Here is an 18,483-nt window from a genome sequence, read left to right as displayed (position 1 = left end):
TATCAGTTCTCTCTCTGGATGCAGATAGTGTCTTCTTATTTCCTTTATAAGTTAATATAGGTATTTATATTTCTTATAATACAGTAATATTTCATTAGATTCGTGCACCATAATTTGTTTAGTCATTTCTCAATCTATAGATACTTTGTCTCCAATTCTTTGCTATCACAAAAAATTCTGCTATAAATATTTTGGCATAAATAGGGACTTTCTTTCTGTCAAATTGTCTTCTTGGGGGTATAATCCCACAATAGAAGCTCTAGGTCAAAGTGTATGGATATCTTAGTCACCTTTTTTCCATTTAATATTTTATTGTTTTCCAGTTACATGTAGAGATAGTTTTCAACATTTGGGGGGTTTTTTGTTGTTGTTGTTGTTTTGTGGGGCAATGAGGGTTAAGTGACTTGTCCAGGATAACACAGCTAGTAAATGTCAAGTGTCTGAGGCGAGATTTGAACTCAGGTCCTCCTGAATCCAGGGCCAGTGCTTTATCCACTGCTCCACCTAGCTGCCTCCCCAACATTTGTTTTTTGTTGTTGTTGTTGTTGTTGTTTTTTGTTTTTTTTGTTTTTTTTGGTTTTTTTGCAGGCAATGGGGGTTAAGTGACTTGCCCAGGGTCACACAGCTAGTAAGTGTCAAGTGTCTGAGGCCGGATTTGAACTCAGGTACTCCTGAATTCAGGGCCGGTGCTTTAACCACTGCGCCATCTAGCTGCCCCCAACATTTGTTTTTTATAAGATTTCTAATTTCAAATTTTTCTCCCTCTCTCCCCTTCCCCCTCCCAAGACAGCAAGTAATCTGTTATAGGTTATATATGTACAATCACATTAAACATATTTCTGTATTAGTCATGCTATGAAAGAAGAATCAGAGCCAAAAGGAAAAACGTGAAAAAAAGAAAAACAACAACAAAAACAATAGAAGTAGTATGGTTCAATCTGCATCTAGATTCCACAGTTCTTTTTTTTCCTGGATTTGGAGAACATTTTCCATCATGAGTCCTTTGGAACTATCAATTCATGCAAGTCCTTCCAGGTTTCTCTGAAATCCACCTGCTCATCGTTCCTTACAGCACAATAGTATTCCATTATATTCATATACCACAACTTGTTCAGCCATTCCCCAATTGATGGGCAAACCCTCAATTTCCAATTCCTTGCCACCACAAAAAAAGCAGCTATAAATATTTTTGTACACATGGGTCCTTTTCCTTTTTTTATGATCTCTTTGGGAAAAAGAGCTAATAGTGGCATTGCTGGGTCAAAGGGTATGCACAGCTTTATAGCCCTTTGGGCATAATTCCAAATTGCTCTCCAGAATGGTTGGATCAGTTCACAGCTCCACCAACAATGCATTAGTGTTCCAATTTTTCCACAGCTTCTCCAACATTTATTATTTTCCTTTTTTGTCATGTTAGCCAATCTGATAGGTGTCAGGTGGTACCCCCAGAGTTGTTTTAATTTGCATTTCTCTAATCAATAGTGATTTAGAGCATTTTTTCATCTTAGTCACTTCATTTGCATGTGCCCAAATTGCTTCCAAAATGGTTGTGCCATTTCAAAGGTTCACCAACAATGCACCAGTGTGCCTATCTTCCCATTATCCATCCAACATTTATTATTGTCACCTTTTGTCATCTTTACCGATCTGCAAAGTGTGAGGTGAAAATTCAAAGTTGCCTTGGTTTGCATTTTTCTTATTAGTTATTTGGAGCATTTTTCATATGGTGTGAATACTTTGAAATACTTCTGAGAATTGTTCATATTTTTTTGACCACTTGTCTATTGGGGAATGACTACTGACTTTATATATAGCTCCTGTGGTTTTTTCAAAATGTTTATTTTTAAAATTAATCATCAATATTAACACAATAACATCTGCTGGTTCTTTTAGTACCCTGGAATATAGTTCCTCATTTAAGGCAACCGTATTTTCTCTATGATCTCTTCACATCTCTTGATTTCAATTTCCTATTAATTAGTTTCTTCTTATCCTTCCCCATCCAAAAAATGTTCCCTTTGACAAACAGAAGCAAAATAAAAGTTAAAATCTGTGTTCTCTCTGTCATCTGTTATGATTGATACACTCTTTCTTTTCTTTTTCTTTTTTTTTGGAGGGGGGCAGGGTAATGAGGGTTAAGTAACTTGCCCAGTGTCACACAGCTAGTAAGTGTCAAGTGTCTGAGGCCAATTTGAACTTAGGTCCTCCTGAATCCAGGGCACATACTTTATTCACTGCACCACCTAGCTGCCCCAATACACCCATTTCAAACATCAGTCCTGTTCCTTCTTTGACCTTGCTCCCATCATGAATCAGTCTCATTTATCAACTTAGAGTAGTTATCATAAACCTTAGTTTATTTCAAGATTTAACATTCTTGACACTACTCCAGAAATATGACATTCTTTTGTATTCATCCTCAGTTATCTTCCCTTCTATCTTTCCTACCAGTTTTTTTTAATTGGCAAGTTGTTTTGACAAAACAGATACTTCTCAACAAATTCCTAAAAAGAGTTGTCTCCAATAAAACATATCTCTCCCCAAAGTTATAAGCAAAATAACATAATGTTTTTTAATTATGACTGATAATGTTTCGCTTTCCACCTTTTTGTAGTTTTTCTACAATCTAAGTTGGTCAATGAGTACTCTGTTCATCTACATTTATCTTTTTAGAAACTTACCATTTTTGTTCGTCATGAGAATTACTTGTGGCATCCAAATTTAAATAAAATCAGAGGTCCCAAAATCTATTCTGAGGTGAAAATGGTTTTACCAAATATTTTCCTCTACAAACCCTAAAAGTAAGTACTAACTATGTGGTCAGTAGAAAAAGGTAATAAAGGGAGAGATTTTATTTCTAAATACTTCATACATTGCAAACACAATTTGTTGTCAATGAAGGTATTTCCATTCTGACAAAAGAACCTCATCCTTCCCCCTTCTGCTCCCCATATCCCCTTGGTTGTGTAAACAGTGAGAATGAAATGTGAACAAGACTATTGCCACTTTTTATAGGTAGCCCCAAACTTCTCCAAAGTCCCCATGTTCTTTCACTACAGGAATTTTGTAAAGTTTGGCTTCCCACAATCCCACCCCCCACCCCACCCAGGTGGTTGCCTCCTGCCTTGAATATATACAAATGACAGAATCACGTAGCCTCAGAAGCCATATACATTTCCTGTATGGGACTCAGAAACCCGCCCTCCCCTTCTAGCCTTGGGTGCCTGTTTCTGGCCTCTTCAAACCCCACCCCACCCCATACTGAGCAGCATTTGACAAAGATGTTCCTTGGAGTCTTCACCTTCTAGCAGGAGCTTTGAACCAACCCCAAGATTACTCTCTCAGAAGAAGTAAACCCACCAAACCCTGACAGCTCGGTCAAGGATCCAGACAGAGAAAGATGGAGTTGAAAGCTCTCTGGGCTGTGCTGGAATTCTCTCTTCTCTCAGGTGAGTGGGGCGATATGAAGGAAAGCCAGGGGAAGCACATAGGCATAGCCAACTTTACCCGTGGGCACCAACTGCCCTAATCCACTCACAAGAAGTGAAGAATGACTGGTATATAAGAGAGATTGAGGCAGGGTGGAAATATAAATCTTGGGGCTTCAGATGTTAAGAAACAGAAAAATCCATGTTCCAGGCACCCAGCAGGGTTAGGGTTTACTGAGAGAAAAAGAGGCATTGCTTGAGATGACCCTGTCCATAAAGCAAAAGGTATTAGCTGCCCTTAAGAAAATATCTTTCACCCTCAGCAAATTCTTTCAGCATATCCGTGACCTCATAAACTAACACAAAAGAAATTCACTTAGCTATAGTTAGACTTTATCTTCCAAGGTCTATCTAGATTTGATCTGATGTTACATTGGAGGATCCAGATTGTTGGGGTAAGATCCTGACCCCAAACTCTAGAATATTTGTAGTGCTTATGAGACAAAGCCTGAGACAAAATGGCTGATGGTCTCTCAAGTAGGAGGCCTACGTATCGCTCCCCACTCTCACAGAAAGGGCTTCTCTCTCAGAGTCTCAACAAGTACCCTTACTTTTCTGATCTGTTTGCAAAGGCTTCCCAGGAAGTGAGGTGACATCCCTCCAAGGTACCTGCAGGGGGTTTTCTAGAAAAGGAGAAATCCCCCATGACCAGAATCTCCCAGGACACACTACCAAGTATTCTGGCATCATAAGGCTATGCCCAGCCTGCTTTTAAGTCGGGCTTCTGACCCTTTTTAAGTCTGGTGTCCAAGGAGATACATAGACCCAAGTACAGACAATCTTGAGGAAGTGCTAGAGTGACTAGCCATGCTATTATTGCAAGCCATTTCTGAACATGTGAACCTGGAAAGCCTAGTGAAAATCTAAAAGGAATATTTCCCCACCACTCCTAACACAAGACCAAATGATAATAAATTTATTCTGATTAATTTAACTTATAATTCATATTTCAATTGAATTCAATTCAGCAACTATAAATTAAGCATCTCAGTTCCAGACACTAGCAACACAAAAGCAAAAATGACACAGTCCTTGTCCTCAGGGAATTTACATTCTACTGGGTGGAAACAACATGTATCTAGAAAAATACATTAAACATAAGAACAATGTATTATCAGGGGGTGAGAACCACGAACAATGGGTAGAATCAAAGCAAACTCACATGAAATTACCTTGTATTCATTTTATATATGCTTGTATGAGTACATGCCTTTGCTCCTAATAAAGTATACACTCTTGGAGGGCAGGAACTATTTCATCTTTTCATCCTCTACCACAACTCCTGACATAAAGCTAACTCTTAAAATGCTGATTGATTGATTGGAGGGTGGGGGTGGGATAAATATCATTATCCCCATTTTGCAGATGAGACAATTGAGGCCTGGAGAATTTTTCATGATTAGACAGCTAGTAAGCTATTAAAATGCATTTCAGCCTTTGCCACCGACAGAAAACAAGTGGAAGCAATGAGCCATCAGTGAAGCAATAGCTTATGTTAAACCATGAATCACAATATGCCCAACTATGAATCAAAGTGGGAGCCATCGGATATTACTTTCAAATGAGGTCCGGTTTCCCTCCCCTCACCCCAGGCAGAGAATAATTTTCAAAATGGAGGCTCAGGTTTTAGATTCTATTTGCTGTTTCTCCAAAGAGTTAAACTTAGGCTGGTTTCCACTCCCTCACCACCATCACCCTTCTTCACTTTTGCTTTGTCTCATGGTATTTTTTTTTAATCTGTTTTTTTTGGGGGGGTGGGACAATGGGGGTTAAGTGACTTGCCCAGGGTCACGCAGCTAGTAAGTGTCAAGTGTCTGAGGCTGGATTTGAACTCAGGTCCTCCTGAATCCAGGGCTGGTGCTTTATCGTGGTATATTTTTAAGCTTAACATGAAACACACCCCAGCACAGTCCCATTTTTCTGGTGACCAAAGGCTCCTGGGCTAAAAGGGCTTTTGGTTTAATGTCTGAGTCTGTTGGGTAAGAATATCTGTTTTCCAATAGTGAGGAGGTGAAGTATTTGACTTTAGAGGTTCTAAATGGGTTTGACTGGAGGACAACTCTCCCTGTTTCTATGAGAACGCCAGTCATTTACAGAGTTTACTCATTTTTTTTCCTCTCCATCTTCTTTTCCAGCTTGTGTCTGGGGGCAATTCCTGGAAGATGGTAAGGCAGTCTTTCCTTCATTTGTTATGATGGCACAACATTTTTCTCACTACTAGGCATCCAAGGAGACAGATCACCAGCGATGTCCCACAGCAGCCTTTATCTACAAACTAAAAGACATTTATGGCATAGAAAGTGAAAACCCAGAGAATAGAGGTGTCTTAACTATTCTGAAGGAAAGAATTGAGCCTCTTAAGTGGAATTGAATGTTTTTGTGTTTATCGTGAGCATTTTGTTATAGGGCATTTGGACAGGCTCCTATCATATATATTAGTAGGCTTCTTCCAGTCTCAGATGACCATGGATCAGCGCCTTGAAGAGCCACAGGCCACAGTGTGGCTGTGCAGTCGGATACGGGAGCCACAGCTCCTGCCACAAGGAGGACTTCGGAAAACTGTGCGCTCTCTGTTGCCCATGTAGATACAACACGGGATGCGGCAGTTACTGGTTATCATGTGTGTGTATGTGCGTGTGTGTGTGTGTGTGTGTGTAAATATATTTGTGAACATGTCTAGTTATTCTTATGTGTGAGTGTGTTTGTGCATGCATGTATGCCATACTATGAGGTCTCCATTGGTTATTTGTGGATGTTTGTTTCCTGGCGAACCTCAGTTTTCCTTTATGCATGTTTGTATGCCATAATATGCATGCGTGTACTCAGATGTTTGCAGACTACGTACTCTGTGTGTTTGCAGTCATATCTTGAGTACTCCATCATTGGATTGGAGGTATTTGTACATCTGCCAAAGGCAAATGTGACATAGGATGAGTGAATTAACTTTCCCACTCACACCAGGACTCCTCCACCCTCATCTTCTATTCAATCCAATTCAGTAAAAATGGTTGAATACCTTGTGAGTATGGATAGAACCAAAGCAACCACTGCTTTAGCTGTCTTGTTAATGTTGCACTTTCCAGTCAGCTATGTTGTTCTGATTGTGCTCACAAGAGATCCTTTTTATATGGATGCTAAATGATTTCCCAATAATCCAAGGATGGACGTTGCTTTTCATATAGAGCAAGGACAGAAGAAGAAGAATTGGAAGGAGAATGAGAAGGGTCCGTGAACTACAGGAGTAATAGGGTTAGGCTATTGATAGGAAAGTTTCCTAATGGTTTCCTTATTGTTTCTTATTTGGTCAATGCCCCACCTTATAAGATTTTCACTTTGCTAATTTGTTTAAATTATGAAACAAAGTGGTCATATAAAATGAATCTTAGCAATGTTAATATGCCATAGACATAATGACTATTAATATAAAATACCTGTATTTCTTGTTTGTGTAAGAAATCTGTGCTCTCTCAAGAGTCTTATAGCAGATGTCATCAAGCATGCTGTGTGGAGATGTGTGTATATACACATGTGTATATGTGTGTACATACATGTATATGCAATCTGTATATATGTGCATATGCACATACCCATATACATATATATGTGGATATATACACACATTCATATATGTGTCTGGGTCCTTATGTTAATTAATGCATATAGTAGCAGAGAAGATACAGATGCATGGATTTGTGTACAAGCCAACATAGATTTATGTATATCTAAGTACAGATTTGTGTACATTAACAATGATTAAGTTATTTTGTTTGGTTTTATAGCTAGGCTGTTTTAGAAGCAGGATTTAAACCCACATGTTTTTGATTTGAAGATTGACTCTATCTACTATATCATGCTCTCTTTTTGAGATAAACCATGTATAAGTCATACTGTTAGCAGTAAAAAAAAATCATTTTCACTTTTTATTAAATCAATTCCCAATTATTGGGTGGATTCTCCCCAAGAACAATTTATTTATCTTAACTATGACTGCCCATATGAGTACTCCCTTTCACTAGCACAGATAGATAAGAGGTGACTGTATTCAGGGAAAATATAAACCCCAAACACTTTTTAATACAACATTCATTAGATGTGCCCATATATTTTGTTAGTAGATCTGTCTTGTTATCCCTGAGAATGTGTGAGTACAGAAATAAGTATACCCAAACTTGGGTAGCTAGGTAGCACGGTGGATAGAGCAATGGCCCTGAAGTTGGAAGGACCTAAATTCAAATTTGACCTCAGAAATTTATTAGCTGGCCCCTGGCAAGTCACTTAACTCCAATTGCCTTAAATATCCAAGGCCATCTCCAATCAAATCAGAGAGAGACAGAGAGATGGGGTGGGGGGGAGGGAGGGAGAGGGTGAGAGAGAGAGAGATCTTGCCACTGGATCCAGATGGCTCTGGTGAAGAAAGTGAGGTTGGTGACTTTATACAGCCCTGTGTGACTTAAATCCAATTCTCTGCAATTCATGACATCATCCCAATGTCAAAGAACAAAGGACAAACAACAACCCAAACTTGGTGAATGCTCCTTGAAAGTAAAAATTATTTTATTCTGTGTATTTGCATGCATAGTTCCTGGCACAGAATTGGATATCTAATAAATTCTTTTTTTTCTTTTTCTTTTTCTTTTCGTTTCTTTTCTTTTCTTTTTTTTTTTGCAGGGCAATGAGGGTTAAATGTTACTTGCGCAAGGTCACACAGCTAGTAAGTGGCAAGTGTCTGAGGCCAGATTTGAACTCAGGTCCTCCTAAATCCAGGGCCAGTGCTTTATCCACTGAGCCACCTAGCTGACCCTCTAATAAATTCTTATTGATTGATTGGATTACATTGGTTAAATCTTCAGTCAGTGATTATACAAAGAATACTGTACAGAATTAAGTAATAGAAACTCGATCTCCACAGTGAGGAACTGAGTTAATTGAATAGTAGAACTTCCTGAGGGCAAGGATCTTAGTTTTGGAGTCAGAGGAGACCTTGAGGATTATCTAATACAGGGATTCTTAAACCAGGGTGGGATCTGTGAACTTGGATAGGAAAAAAAGGATGTCTCTATTTCAACATAATTAGTTTCTTTTTCAATCCTATGTATTTCATACATTTAAAAATATTATTCTAGGGAGGGGTCCATATGCTTTGCCAGTTTGCCAAAGGGGTCCATGACTCATAAAGATGAAGTACCCCTGATCTAATTTGAACCCCTTCCCCTGCCATTTTACAGATAAGAAAATGAAGGCCAGGTTGTGATTTGTGCAAAGTTAAGAGCACTTCTCAATCACCTAGAAGAATATCATTGAGTTAAACCCAAGAAGAGGTGTTTAGGAAAGATTGTAGGATCTTTTGTCTTTGAGAATAGATTATTCCTATGTCTGAGATGTGGTCCTACCTAAAAGCAGAGGGATGGACTAAGAGACTTAAGAGTCCCTATGCCCATTAGCTCTATAAACGCATATTTGACCAAGCATACTTTGAGTGTTTCTACATGACCAAGAGTGTTTATATATATATATATATATATATATATATATATACACACTGTAGAATTTAAACTTGGATCACTGAAAAAAGTCCTACATAAAATGTAGTTTTCTGACCCTTGTTTTTTTTCCTTTCTTTTCAGAAAAGAAATATGGTGAGTTGATTATGATCTGTGGAACCTAGTTTTCTTCCATCTTTTTAGACAAAGGTTAAAATGTCTTTGTAGTTGTGAGATGGAAATGTCCGGGGAGGTTTTAGCAGTAAAAATATGCAGTGGTATTCAATTATTATTACTACAAATAATAACATCTGATATTCATATAGTGCTTTTATAATTTACATAGTACTTCTCATACATTATTTCATTTGATCCTCACCACAACCCCATACAACTAAGTTATCTTAGGTATTATTATCCCCACTTAACAGATGAAGAAATGGAGTTCCAAAGAGAGACAAAGAGATTGCCCACATTTGCTTGAGATAAGCTTGCCAAGTTCCCAATTTGAGTATGTAGCAGACTCAGGATTTGAACTCAGGTTTTCATCTGGAACTCTTCACTGTAGTGCAACTGCCTCCTCAATTCTAGTCAATGAAATAAACATCCATTTAACAAACACATCAAGGAGCTCATGAAGAACCAGGATTCCACTGAGGAAGATTCTTAAAGTTACTAAAATGATTTATAAACTTTAAAGGGCAACATAAATGGATTTAGGATTATCATCATTATTAGCACTATTTGTCTAAAGTGACTAAAGGGTGACGGAGGCAGATTAAGGCAAAGACACCTAAAGAACCTGTCAGCTTTACATGCCTAATCCCCATTTCTCAGAACTGTAAATAGCATGGGGTGAATAGGGCTTGGCTTCAGGCTCCCCCATGGAGTGTAAGTGTGTACAGGGCAGTATGCATCCTATCCTGGAGGATAACCTCCAATTTCCATCCATGCACCTCACCTCACAGGGCTCTGCTGGCCCACTCTGCATAAAAACCTCAGTTCACTAGCTGCAGTGTTCTGTGGTCATTGCACCTATCTGCTAGGCCCCACCTTCCGCGGCAGGTAATGAAGCTCTATTTGGGGGGATCTGCCACTTTCCCTCCCAGTAGAATTGCACCAGCTGTCAGACTGCCCTTTGTACTGACACCATTCACTGTCCCCCAAATGAATTTGCCCCAGGTGCCAGGATTTCTAGTTAAAACTATGCCACATCGGACGGGCTGTAAAATGAGGAACTCTGGGCCAAGAGACTTTTCTTTGCCACATCCTACTTTAATTATCCCCTCATTACCCAGTGACATATCATATATCTTAAGCCCAGAGATATATTTAAAATAGGTCCCTGGCACCTCTGCCCCTGCTGCCTCATATCTCATACTGAATATTCATTAGCATTCCTCAGTTTTGCACTGGGAAGGGAAATCTAAGACAAGGGGTTAACTGATGAGCCGCAACCCTGATTTCCTCTGTATTAGCAGTGTGCCTTAGATTTGACCTTTGTCTCTATTTCCAACCTTCATTTTCTCCTCTTTTCTTTTATACAGAATTTGGAGTCTCCATCTCAGGAACCAAAGTGACACTGACCTGCCCTGATGCTAGTGAGGGCAGTACAATATGGAAGAAAAATGATGAAATAATAAATGGAGTGGAAGAATCTACACTCACCCTAATAGACTCAGAGACTGAATATAGTGGCCAATTCCATTGTAAAAAGAAAGAAATAAATGACGACGGCTATTATCTTTACCTGAAAACAAGAGGTAACAAGGATCAGAAAACCAGGCTCTGGGAAAGAACTTCTCAAAGCCTTAGCTGAAGCCCCCAGCTACTCTCCCCAATTCCACTAAATTCTCTAAGTTCAAGAATGCATTGGAGCCCCTTTAAACAGATTCTCCAAATCTGATGGTTAAATTAACATTGTAAGCATTTACACTTCATAAATTGGCAAAAATTATGAATCGAGGCTTAATTTATTGCTCTATTGATTTTCTAGATTTAAAAAAGTGATAGAGAAAATGTTAATTATTCATATTAAGCTTAAAAGTATGTTAGATACATTCCCCCCCAAGCAAGTTGTTAAACACTTTACCAGCTTCTCTGACCATTTTGCTCCTACAAAAATGTCAGTACTTTAGTTACTTAACCTGTTGTTGATGTTGTTGTTGTCCTTCGTTGTCTAAGCAGACCAATAACATCAGATCTAGATAACTTCCAATGTCCCTTATAGCACTGAATCTCTGATCCTACCATATGACCTATAGACTAGCAAGGAGGAACCGTGGAGTTGAGAACTGATCTGAGAGTAGGAGGCCAAGCCTGTGCTGACTGGGTTTAAGGGCCATTTAATAATCATGTGACCTGAGGCAAGTCAGTTATCTTTTCTGGGGCTCGGAAATGAAGAGATTAGACTAGGAGATCCCTAAAATTCCTTCCAGATTGAACTTTCTCTGATTCTGGGTTATATTTTTGTATGAATGTCTTTTTTAGATAACCCAACCCCAGGGTACTTATTAATAAATATTACACTCGGAGCAGCTAGGTGGCACAGCAGATGAAGCACCAGCCCTGGATTCAGGAGGACCTGAGTTCAAATCCAGCCTCAGACACTTGACATATACTAGCTGTGTGACCCTGGGCAAGTCACTTAACCCTCATCGACCCACAAATAAATAAATAGACAAACAAATAAATGAATGAATGAATAAATAAATAAATGTCACACTCTGAGAATGAGGATGAGAATGATTCTACAAGAAGACATTCAGATAAGGCCCAATAGAGGAGAAAGGTTCTGGTCATAGCAAAGGAGCCAATATATGGAGAGAATCATCGTTTCTTTTTTCCTTTGCCTTTTCCATCTTTTCCCTTCCTTTCCTTTCCTCTCATCCTTTCTTTCCATGCTCCCAAGTCAACCTCCCCTGACATCTTTACTCCCTTTTTGTCCCTTTAGTGTGTGACGGTTGTATGGAGGTGGAGGTGCTGACCGTTGCCGGGATTATCATTGCTGATGTCTTCATCACTCTGGGAGTGCTGGTTCTGGTGTATTACTGGAGTAAGGGGCGAAAGGCCAAGGCCAAGCCTGTTGGTCGAGGGGGAGGTGCTGGTGGCAGGACTAGAGGTAAGAACCTACAGTAACATTAGAGGGAAAAAGGTATATTCCAAACATAAAAAGACCAGGCTAGCCTGCAGGGAACCATAAGAGCAAAATTGGAATGATCTCCACAGAATTAGGGACACAGATCCACCATGACAACAAGGACTAGGCAAAGTATCCTAGTGATCAAGTCACTGATGTTTCTTTGAACTGTGGAAAAGTGTGTATTGGGGGCAGCTAGATGGCGCAGTGGATAGAGCACCAGCCCTGGATTCAGGAGGACTTGAGTTCAAATCCGACCTCAGACACTTGACACTAGCTGTATGACCCTGGGCAAGTCACTTAACCCCAATTGCCTCACACACACACAAAAAGAAAAGAAAAGTGTGTATTATCCCATAGTTATCCCCTTCTCTCAATATCCAATTGTTCTCTAAGGCAGTTTGATTTCCCTCCATATTGGAGCAAGAAGTCTTTGAATTAAAGACTACTAGACTTAAAATCAAGGGAATCCCATCTCTGGCATTGCTTTGTGACACTCAGCAATGGGCTCAATTCAGAACCACAGTTGCCTCCTCCATAAAATGGGGAAAATAATTGTACTATTTTACTGGGCAATTGTAAGGAAACTTTAAATTTAAAGCACCACATAGATAGGGATGTTATTATTACTGCCTTTCCACTTCTCTTTCCCATTGAAAAGAAGACTAGAGGATACTGGGCAGAAGAAAATCTAAAAGGGTGGGGAGATAGTGAAAGGGACATGAAAAGAGTGAAAAAAGAAAGAGGAAAGCATGGAGGGGAGGGGGGAATGAATGGTGCAGCCACATATCACTAGGAACAACTGAGATACTCTTATGGGGGCAGCTAGGCGGCACAGTAGATAAAGCACTGGCACTGGATCAGGAAGACCTGAGTTCAAATTCGACTTCAGACACTTGACACTTACTAGCTGTGTGACCCTGGGCAAGTCACTCAACCCCAATTGCCTCACCAAAAAAAAAAAGAGAGAGAGAGAGAGAGATGCTCTTATGGGTGATGAAGGCAGGAGTTCCTTCTTGGAAATAAATCCTTTTCCCTTCCTCTGCATTGTAGGAGCAAACAAGGAGAGGCCTCCACCAGTTCCCAACCCTGACTATGAGGTAATGGGAGAAAGAAAGTTCCATCTTTGCGGGTCTAGGCAAGGGAGGCAGGGAATTAAGTGAAGCTGCCCATCTAAGCCTATGGGCTCTGAGTCCCTGTTATCTGAGGACTGAATTCAGCAGTAATTGCTCTTGTGTCTAGGGCAAGCTTTAAAGCTACCATCCTAGCAAAGAAATAGAAATGTTCTCAGAATATCTCCCTTATTTTTTTCACATAAGCCATGTCTTCCCCTTTTCTCAGAAACTAGAATACTTGGGAATTTCTGGTCTCTTCAATTATTGGCAAAGAATAAGTAGAGAAACAAATTGAAGAAAAGAGGGAAATCATTAAGCAAGCATACTGCTATCAATGGGTTTTTTCACAACACTAAAATGGTAGACCTGTAAATGACAAAGAGGTGTCATGGAGGGATGGCTAGGTGGCGCAGTGGATAGAGCACTGGCCCTGGATTCAGGAGTACTTGAGTTCAAATCTAGCCTCAGACACTTAACACTTACTAGCTGTGTGACCCTGGGCAAGTCACTTAACCCCCATTGCCCCACAAAAAACAAACAAACAAACAAACAAACAAAAAAAGAGGTGTGATGGAGTCAGGAAGACCTGAGTCCAAGTCAAATAAGAGACCTTAGGGACTTTATGTCTTTCTTTTTTTAGAATATGCCTTGGGGCAGCTAGGTGGGACAGTGGATAGAGCACTGGCCCTGGATTCAGGAGGACCTGAGTTCAAATCCGGCCTCAGACACTTAACACTTACTAGCTGTGTGACCCTGGGCAAGTCATTTAACCCCAACTGCCTCACCAAAAATAAAGAAAAAGAATATGCCTCCCCTGACCTTTCCCTATTCTTCACTAATATTCCTATTTCTATTCTATCCAGCCCATCCGCAAAGGTCAACGGGACCTATATGCTGGCCTGAATCAGAGAGCCATCTGAGCATTCCTGAGGACCCTTTGCTTTCACTGCAGCCCCTATTTTGGAGTTCTACTGTGTGCTCTCTCCCCACTCTAGCCTGGGGCATCATAGAACTACAGCATCCAAAAAGAAACGGTTTCCTCTTCTAAATGTTGATTCCACTTCTAGGAAAACTGACTCCTCTGCCCCCACAGTGTTATCCTCAGCCATCTTCTTCTAGCCCTCTGCTATAGTTCCCTGACCATAAGGCATAACTACTCCCCCAGTGTTGAAATTATATTTGCAAGGTACAAGTGGTGCTAGGCACCATAATCAATCATGAAACTAGAAATGGATGCCAGCCTTGGAGGATCAACCAAAAGCTCTGGAACCTTGGAATCATTGCTTGTTCCAGCCTTGTTCAAGGCTTAGTCCTTTTTCTATTGCCAAATTGTCCCAGTACCCCTAGTTTCACCCCCTTCTCCATGCCTAGCTTATCACTCTTCTGGTATTCTCTGGAGCTTGGCATGTCTAATGTTCTCAAGTGTTCTGTCCTTCACAGAGTCTGGCACCAGTCTACTGCCTCTAGATCACTCTTTCCTACCTTCTCTGTGAAAAGTTTAGTCTTCATGTAGACTGTGATAGCCCAATAAAGTACATTTGAGTTAAAAGAGTTGTTCTTCTTGAAGGAATCCCTGCCCAAAAACTTCTTTAGCCTTTTGAAAATCCTGGCTTCCTTGAGTCTCCAGATAATCATCATCATCACTGATTATAAATTCAGAAACCCTGGGTTCAAATCCTACCTGATACTACCTGTGGAATCTTGATTTTCTCATCTTTTAGGTGAAGTAATTGGATTATATGACCTCTAAAGTCATTCAAGTACTAAGTATGTGATTGTGTTTCTATAGAACTTTAGAGTTTAATGTGATCTTTCTTTACCAAAATTCTGTCAGGTGCAAATATTAACATTTCATTTTATAGAAAAGGACACTGAAGTTGCGAAAAGTTATACCTGGATTTCAGCAAGGCGGTTGACAAAGTCTCTCATGATATCCTCATGGAAAAGATATGGATTAGATGATAGTACAGCCAAGTGAATTTAGCTGGATTTCGAATTGATTGGAAGACTAGGGAGTAATGAAATAATGATCGACTTTATGTGAGATCTTTAGCATCATGCATCAAGAATCTGTCTTTGGTTCTTTGTCATGTCTTCATTTCAGTGGAGACATAGATATCATGTTTATCAAATTATAACTGTGTCAAAGCTTTGAGGGATAGCTAATGACAGACTTTAGATCCAAAAAAGATCTCTACAGGATAGAATATAATAAAATTTAATTTAAGAGATACAAATGTAAAACACTACACTTGGGTTCAAAAAATCAATTGCACAAGTCCAAAATGGAGGAAAGCACAGTTAGATACTTCATATCTACTTTCATGTAGTTCACATTAAAGAAACTTGAGAGTTCTGGTATACTGGAAGCTCAATATGAGTCAACAGTGTGACACAGCCTCCAAAAAAGCTGATGTGATTTTAGGCTAAGTTAACAGAAGAAGCACAGTATCTAGAAGCTGTACTCAGCCCTGATCAGACCATATGAGTCATGGAATTGGAGCTGGAAGGGATCTTAGAGATTATTTAATCCAATGGCTTCATTTTACAGATGAGGAAACTGAGATCCAGAAAGCCACAAATAGTATATAACATAGCTGGGATTCAAACCAGGGTGTTGTTTTTTTTATTTCAAATCAGTGCTTTTAACGTATTCAGTTCTGGGTGTCACATTTCAGAAAGGATATTGATGAGCTTGAGATCATCCAAAGATGGACCACCAGAATGATCACTAGGGGCTAAAAACCATGCCATATAAAGATTAGTTGAGGGGGGGGGAGGGAGGGGGGGAAGGGAGGGGAGGGAGGGAGAAAAATCTGAAATTGGAAAGCTTGTATAAACAAATGTTGAGAACTATTTTTACATGTAACTGGAAAAAATAAAATACTTTTATCAGAAAAAAAAAGATTAGTTGAAGGAAATTAACACCTTTGGGCTCAACAAGAGTAGATTTAGGTGGGAACCAGAGGAACATAAGTGTAGAACTCAGAGGAACCCTATAGGTCATCTAGTCCAATTTCTATACTTCATAGATGAGGACACCAAGCCCCAGAGAAGTTGTGGTTTACCCAGAGTTGCACAATGACAAAAGTGGAATTTGAACTCAAATTCCCAAACTTTCAATCCACTTATATCATGTTGATGTGATAGATATCTTCAACTATTTGAAGGGCTTTCAGGAGGAAGAGACCTACTGCATGAACTTCTTGACCTCAAAGGAATGAGATGGAAGCAATGAGTGGGACATACAGAGGGGAAGATTTCAGCTCCATTTAAGGAAAAGCTTTCTAGCAGAGCTATCCCAAAGTTAAATGGGCTGTCTCATAAGATAATGAGTTCCTTCTTCCTAGAAGACTTTGATGGGTGGCAAGATAACCACTTTTTGGAGAGAAGGATGCCTGTTCAGTTATAAGTTTGGGCTAGATGAACTCCGGGACCCTCTGGGTCTATGAGTCTATTATGACTTACTTAGAGTCTCAGAACTGGAAAGCGATGGAACCTTTGCTCAAACCCAGTCCTTTCCCTACTGCCCCATTCAGATTCTTATCACAAAACTCCCAGCTATAATTAGATAAAGCTACTATTTGTTATCACATCTGCAGGGCAACTGGCCAACTTTTTCAAGCTCAGTTTTTAAAAGGGGCAGGGCTTTAGGGACCAAAATTTTCCTATAGGCGAAAGTAATACCTGAAGGAGGGAAGGACTGCTTATCAATGATGGGGTGAAAAGCTGAGGGACTGAGGGCACAGAGTCACCAAAGGGACTAAAGCTCAGGAAAAGTACAAGATGGAACAAGAGCATGGGAGGTGAGGTGGAGGGATGAAAGGAAAAAGGCAGAGGGACTCTGGGGCAAAAGGTTCTCACATTACAAGAACAGGCTACAAACACTTATTACAACACTTCTCACAAAGACCTCACCAATGACAACTAATCAGAGGCTCTAGAGGGGGCCTAAGCAGGAACCGGGCTCCTCTCTTCTGCAGAGGAAGCAGCAGCCTCAGAGTTAGAGCAAGGCCAAGGTTAGATGGGGCAGGATGTGGGCTGCCGATCTCTGGGAGAAAATGGGTGTGAGAAAAGCAACTGTAACAGGCAGCCCTTAAAAGCACAGAGTGTATTGGGGAAGTGGGTGTCCTCTCTCACTCTCCCCACAATACATCAAGCTCAGCAGAGAGTGAGAGGATTGAAGTCTCCCTACCATATTCAGCAGGCTTCCCAAGACTCTGTCTTCATCATTCTCTTCCTGTCCTGTCAAATTCTCTTTACTGACAGAGTACTGTCTAAACCACAACAATGGTTTATGACTGTGGCTGCAGTTAAAAAGACCAATGCCTAACCAGTACTTGAATGGTCCCTGATACTATACGCACTCTTTCCGTTGTGGCCATCAATAATATTTACCCCTAACCAGTCATAACTGCATCTTTCAGAGGTTCAAGAGAAACCTCTTTGAAGCCCATGTCTAACTGCTGCCAACTACTCTGGACAATCATGTGACATCATTTGCAGCTGTGCTTCAGGGCCCCTTAAAGCATTTCTTCTCATTTTAGCCCTCCTTCCAAACTATGGTTGCTTGGTTTAGCAGCATGAGAGGCAGTGGTATATGTTGTAGGGGTATTAAAAAATATGGGAAAACGGGGCAGCTAGGTGGCACAGTGGATAAAGCACCGACCTTGGAGTCAGGAGGACCTGAGTTCAAATCCGACCTCAGACACTTAACACGCACCAGCTGTGTGACCCTGGGCAAGTCACTTAACCCCAATTGCTTCACCCCCAAAAAATAAATAAATAAATATTTTTTTAAAAAATATGGAAAAACACAAAACTCCTGCCTATGACAAAGCTACAATCCAGCTGGAAAGACAGGATATATCAACCTGAAAAGATAAGAGGAGGAGGAGAAGGAGGAGGAGAAGAAGAAGGAGAAGAATTCAAAAGATGCCACATGGCAATAGTAGTAATAATATTTCCACAACACTCTTCCTGATAGGTAGTTGGAATCTGATGAGGAGCATAGATGATGAGTGTTAAAGGATTTAAGACCACTGAGTGAATGAGAAAGCGTTTATACTATGTGCCAAACCCTCTACTAAGCACTGGGGATACTAACACAAAAAGATAAAAGTCCCTGATCTCAAGGAGCTCATATGCTAATGCATAAAGAGAAGCATGTTGGATAGTTCAGCTGCAGAATGGATCAAAAGGGCCAGGGATCCCCAGAATGCATTGATATGCCTACTGCACAGGAATGGTTCACTAGTTCA

General features: G+C 40.2%; 1 protein-coding gene across 2 annotated transcripts; it reads left to right on the top strand.

Moving 5' to 3' along the window:
- The first annotated feature begins 3,252 nt into the window (after positions 1-3,252).
- On the top strand, positions 3,253-14,773 carry CD3E (CD3e molecule). Of its 2 annotated transcripts, XM_043995925.1 has the most exons (7): positions 3,253-3,449; positions 5,624-5,653; positions 9,113-9,124; positions 10,516-10,731; positions 11,922-12,089; positions 13,161-13,207; positions 14,086-14,773. In XM_043995925.1, the coding sequence occupies exons 1-7, from the start codon at positions 3,401-3,403 to the stop codon at positions 14,140-14,142; spliced, it is 579 nt and encodes a 192-aa protein (XP_043851860.1). In that variant the 5' UTR covers positions 3,253-3,400; the 3' UTR covers positions 14,143-14,773. The 2 variants fall into 2 exon arrangements, with proteins under 2 accessions (XP_043851860.1, XP_043851861.1); XM_043995926.1 differs by lacking the exon at positions 9,113-9,124.
- Positions 14,774-18,483: the final 3,710 nt, after the last annotated feature.

Source organism: Dromiciops gliroides, chromosome 3 (genome assembly GCF_019393635.1).
Source record: "Dromiciops gliroides isolate mDroGli1 chromosome 3, mDroGli1.pri, whole genome shotgun sequence".
NCBI classification, from domain to species: domain Eukaryota; kingdom Metazoa; phylum Chordata; class Mammalia; order Microbiotheria; family Microbiotheriidae; genus Dromiciops; species Dromiciops gliroides.
Note: the sequence above shows the minus strand (reverse complement) of the source record. Positions and strands in the feature narration are given on the sequence as shown.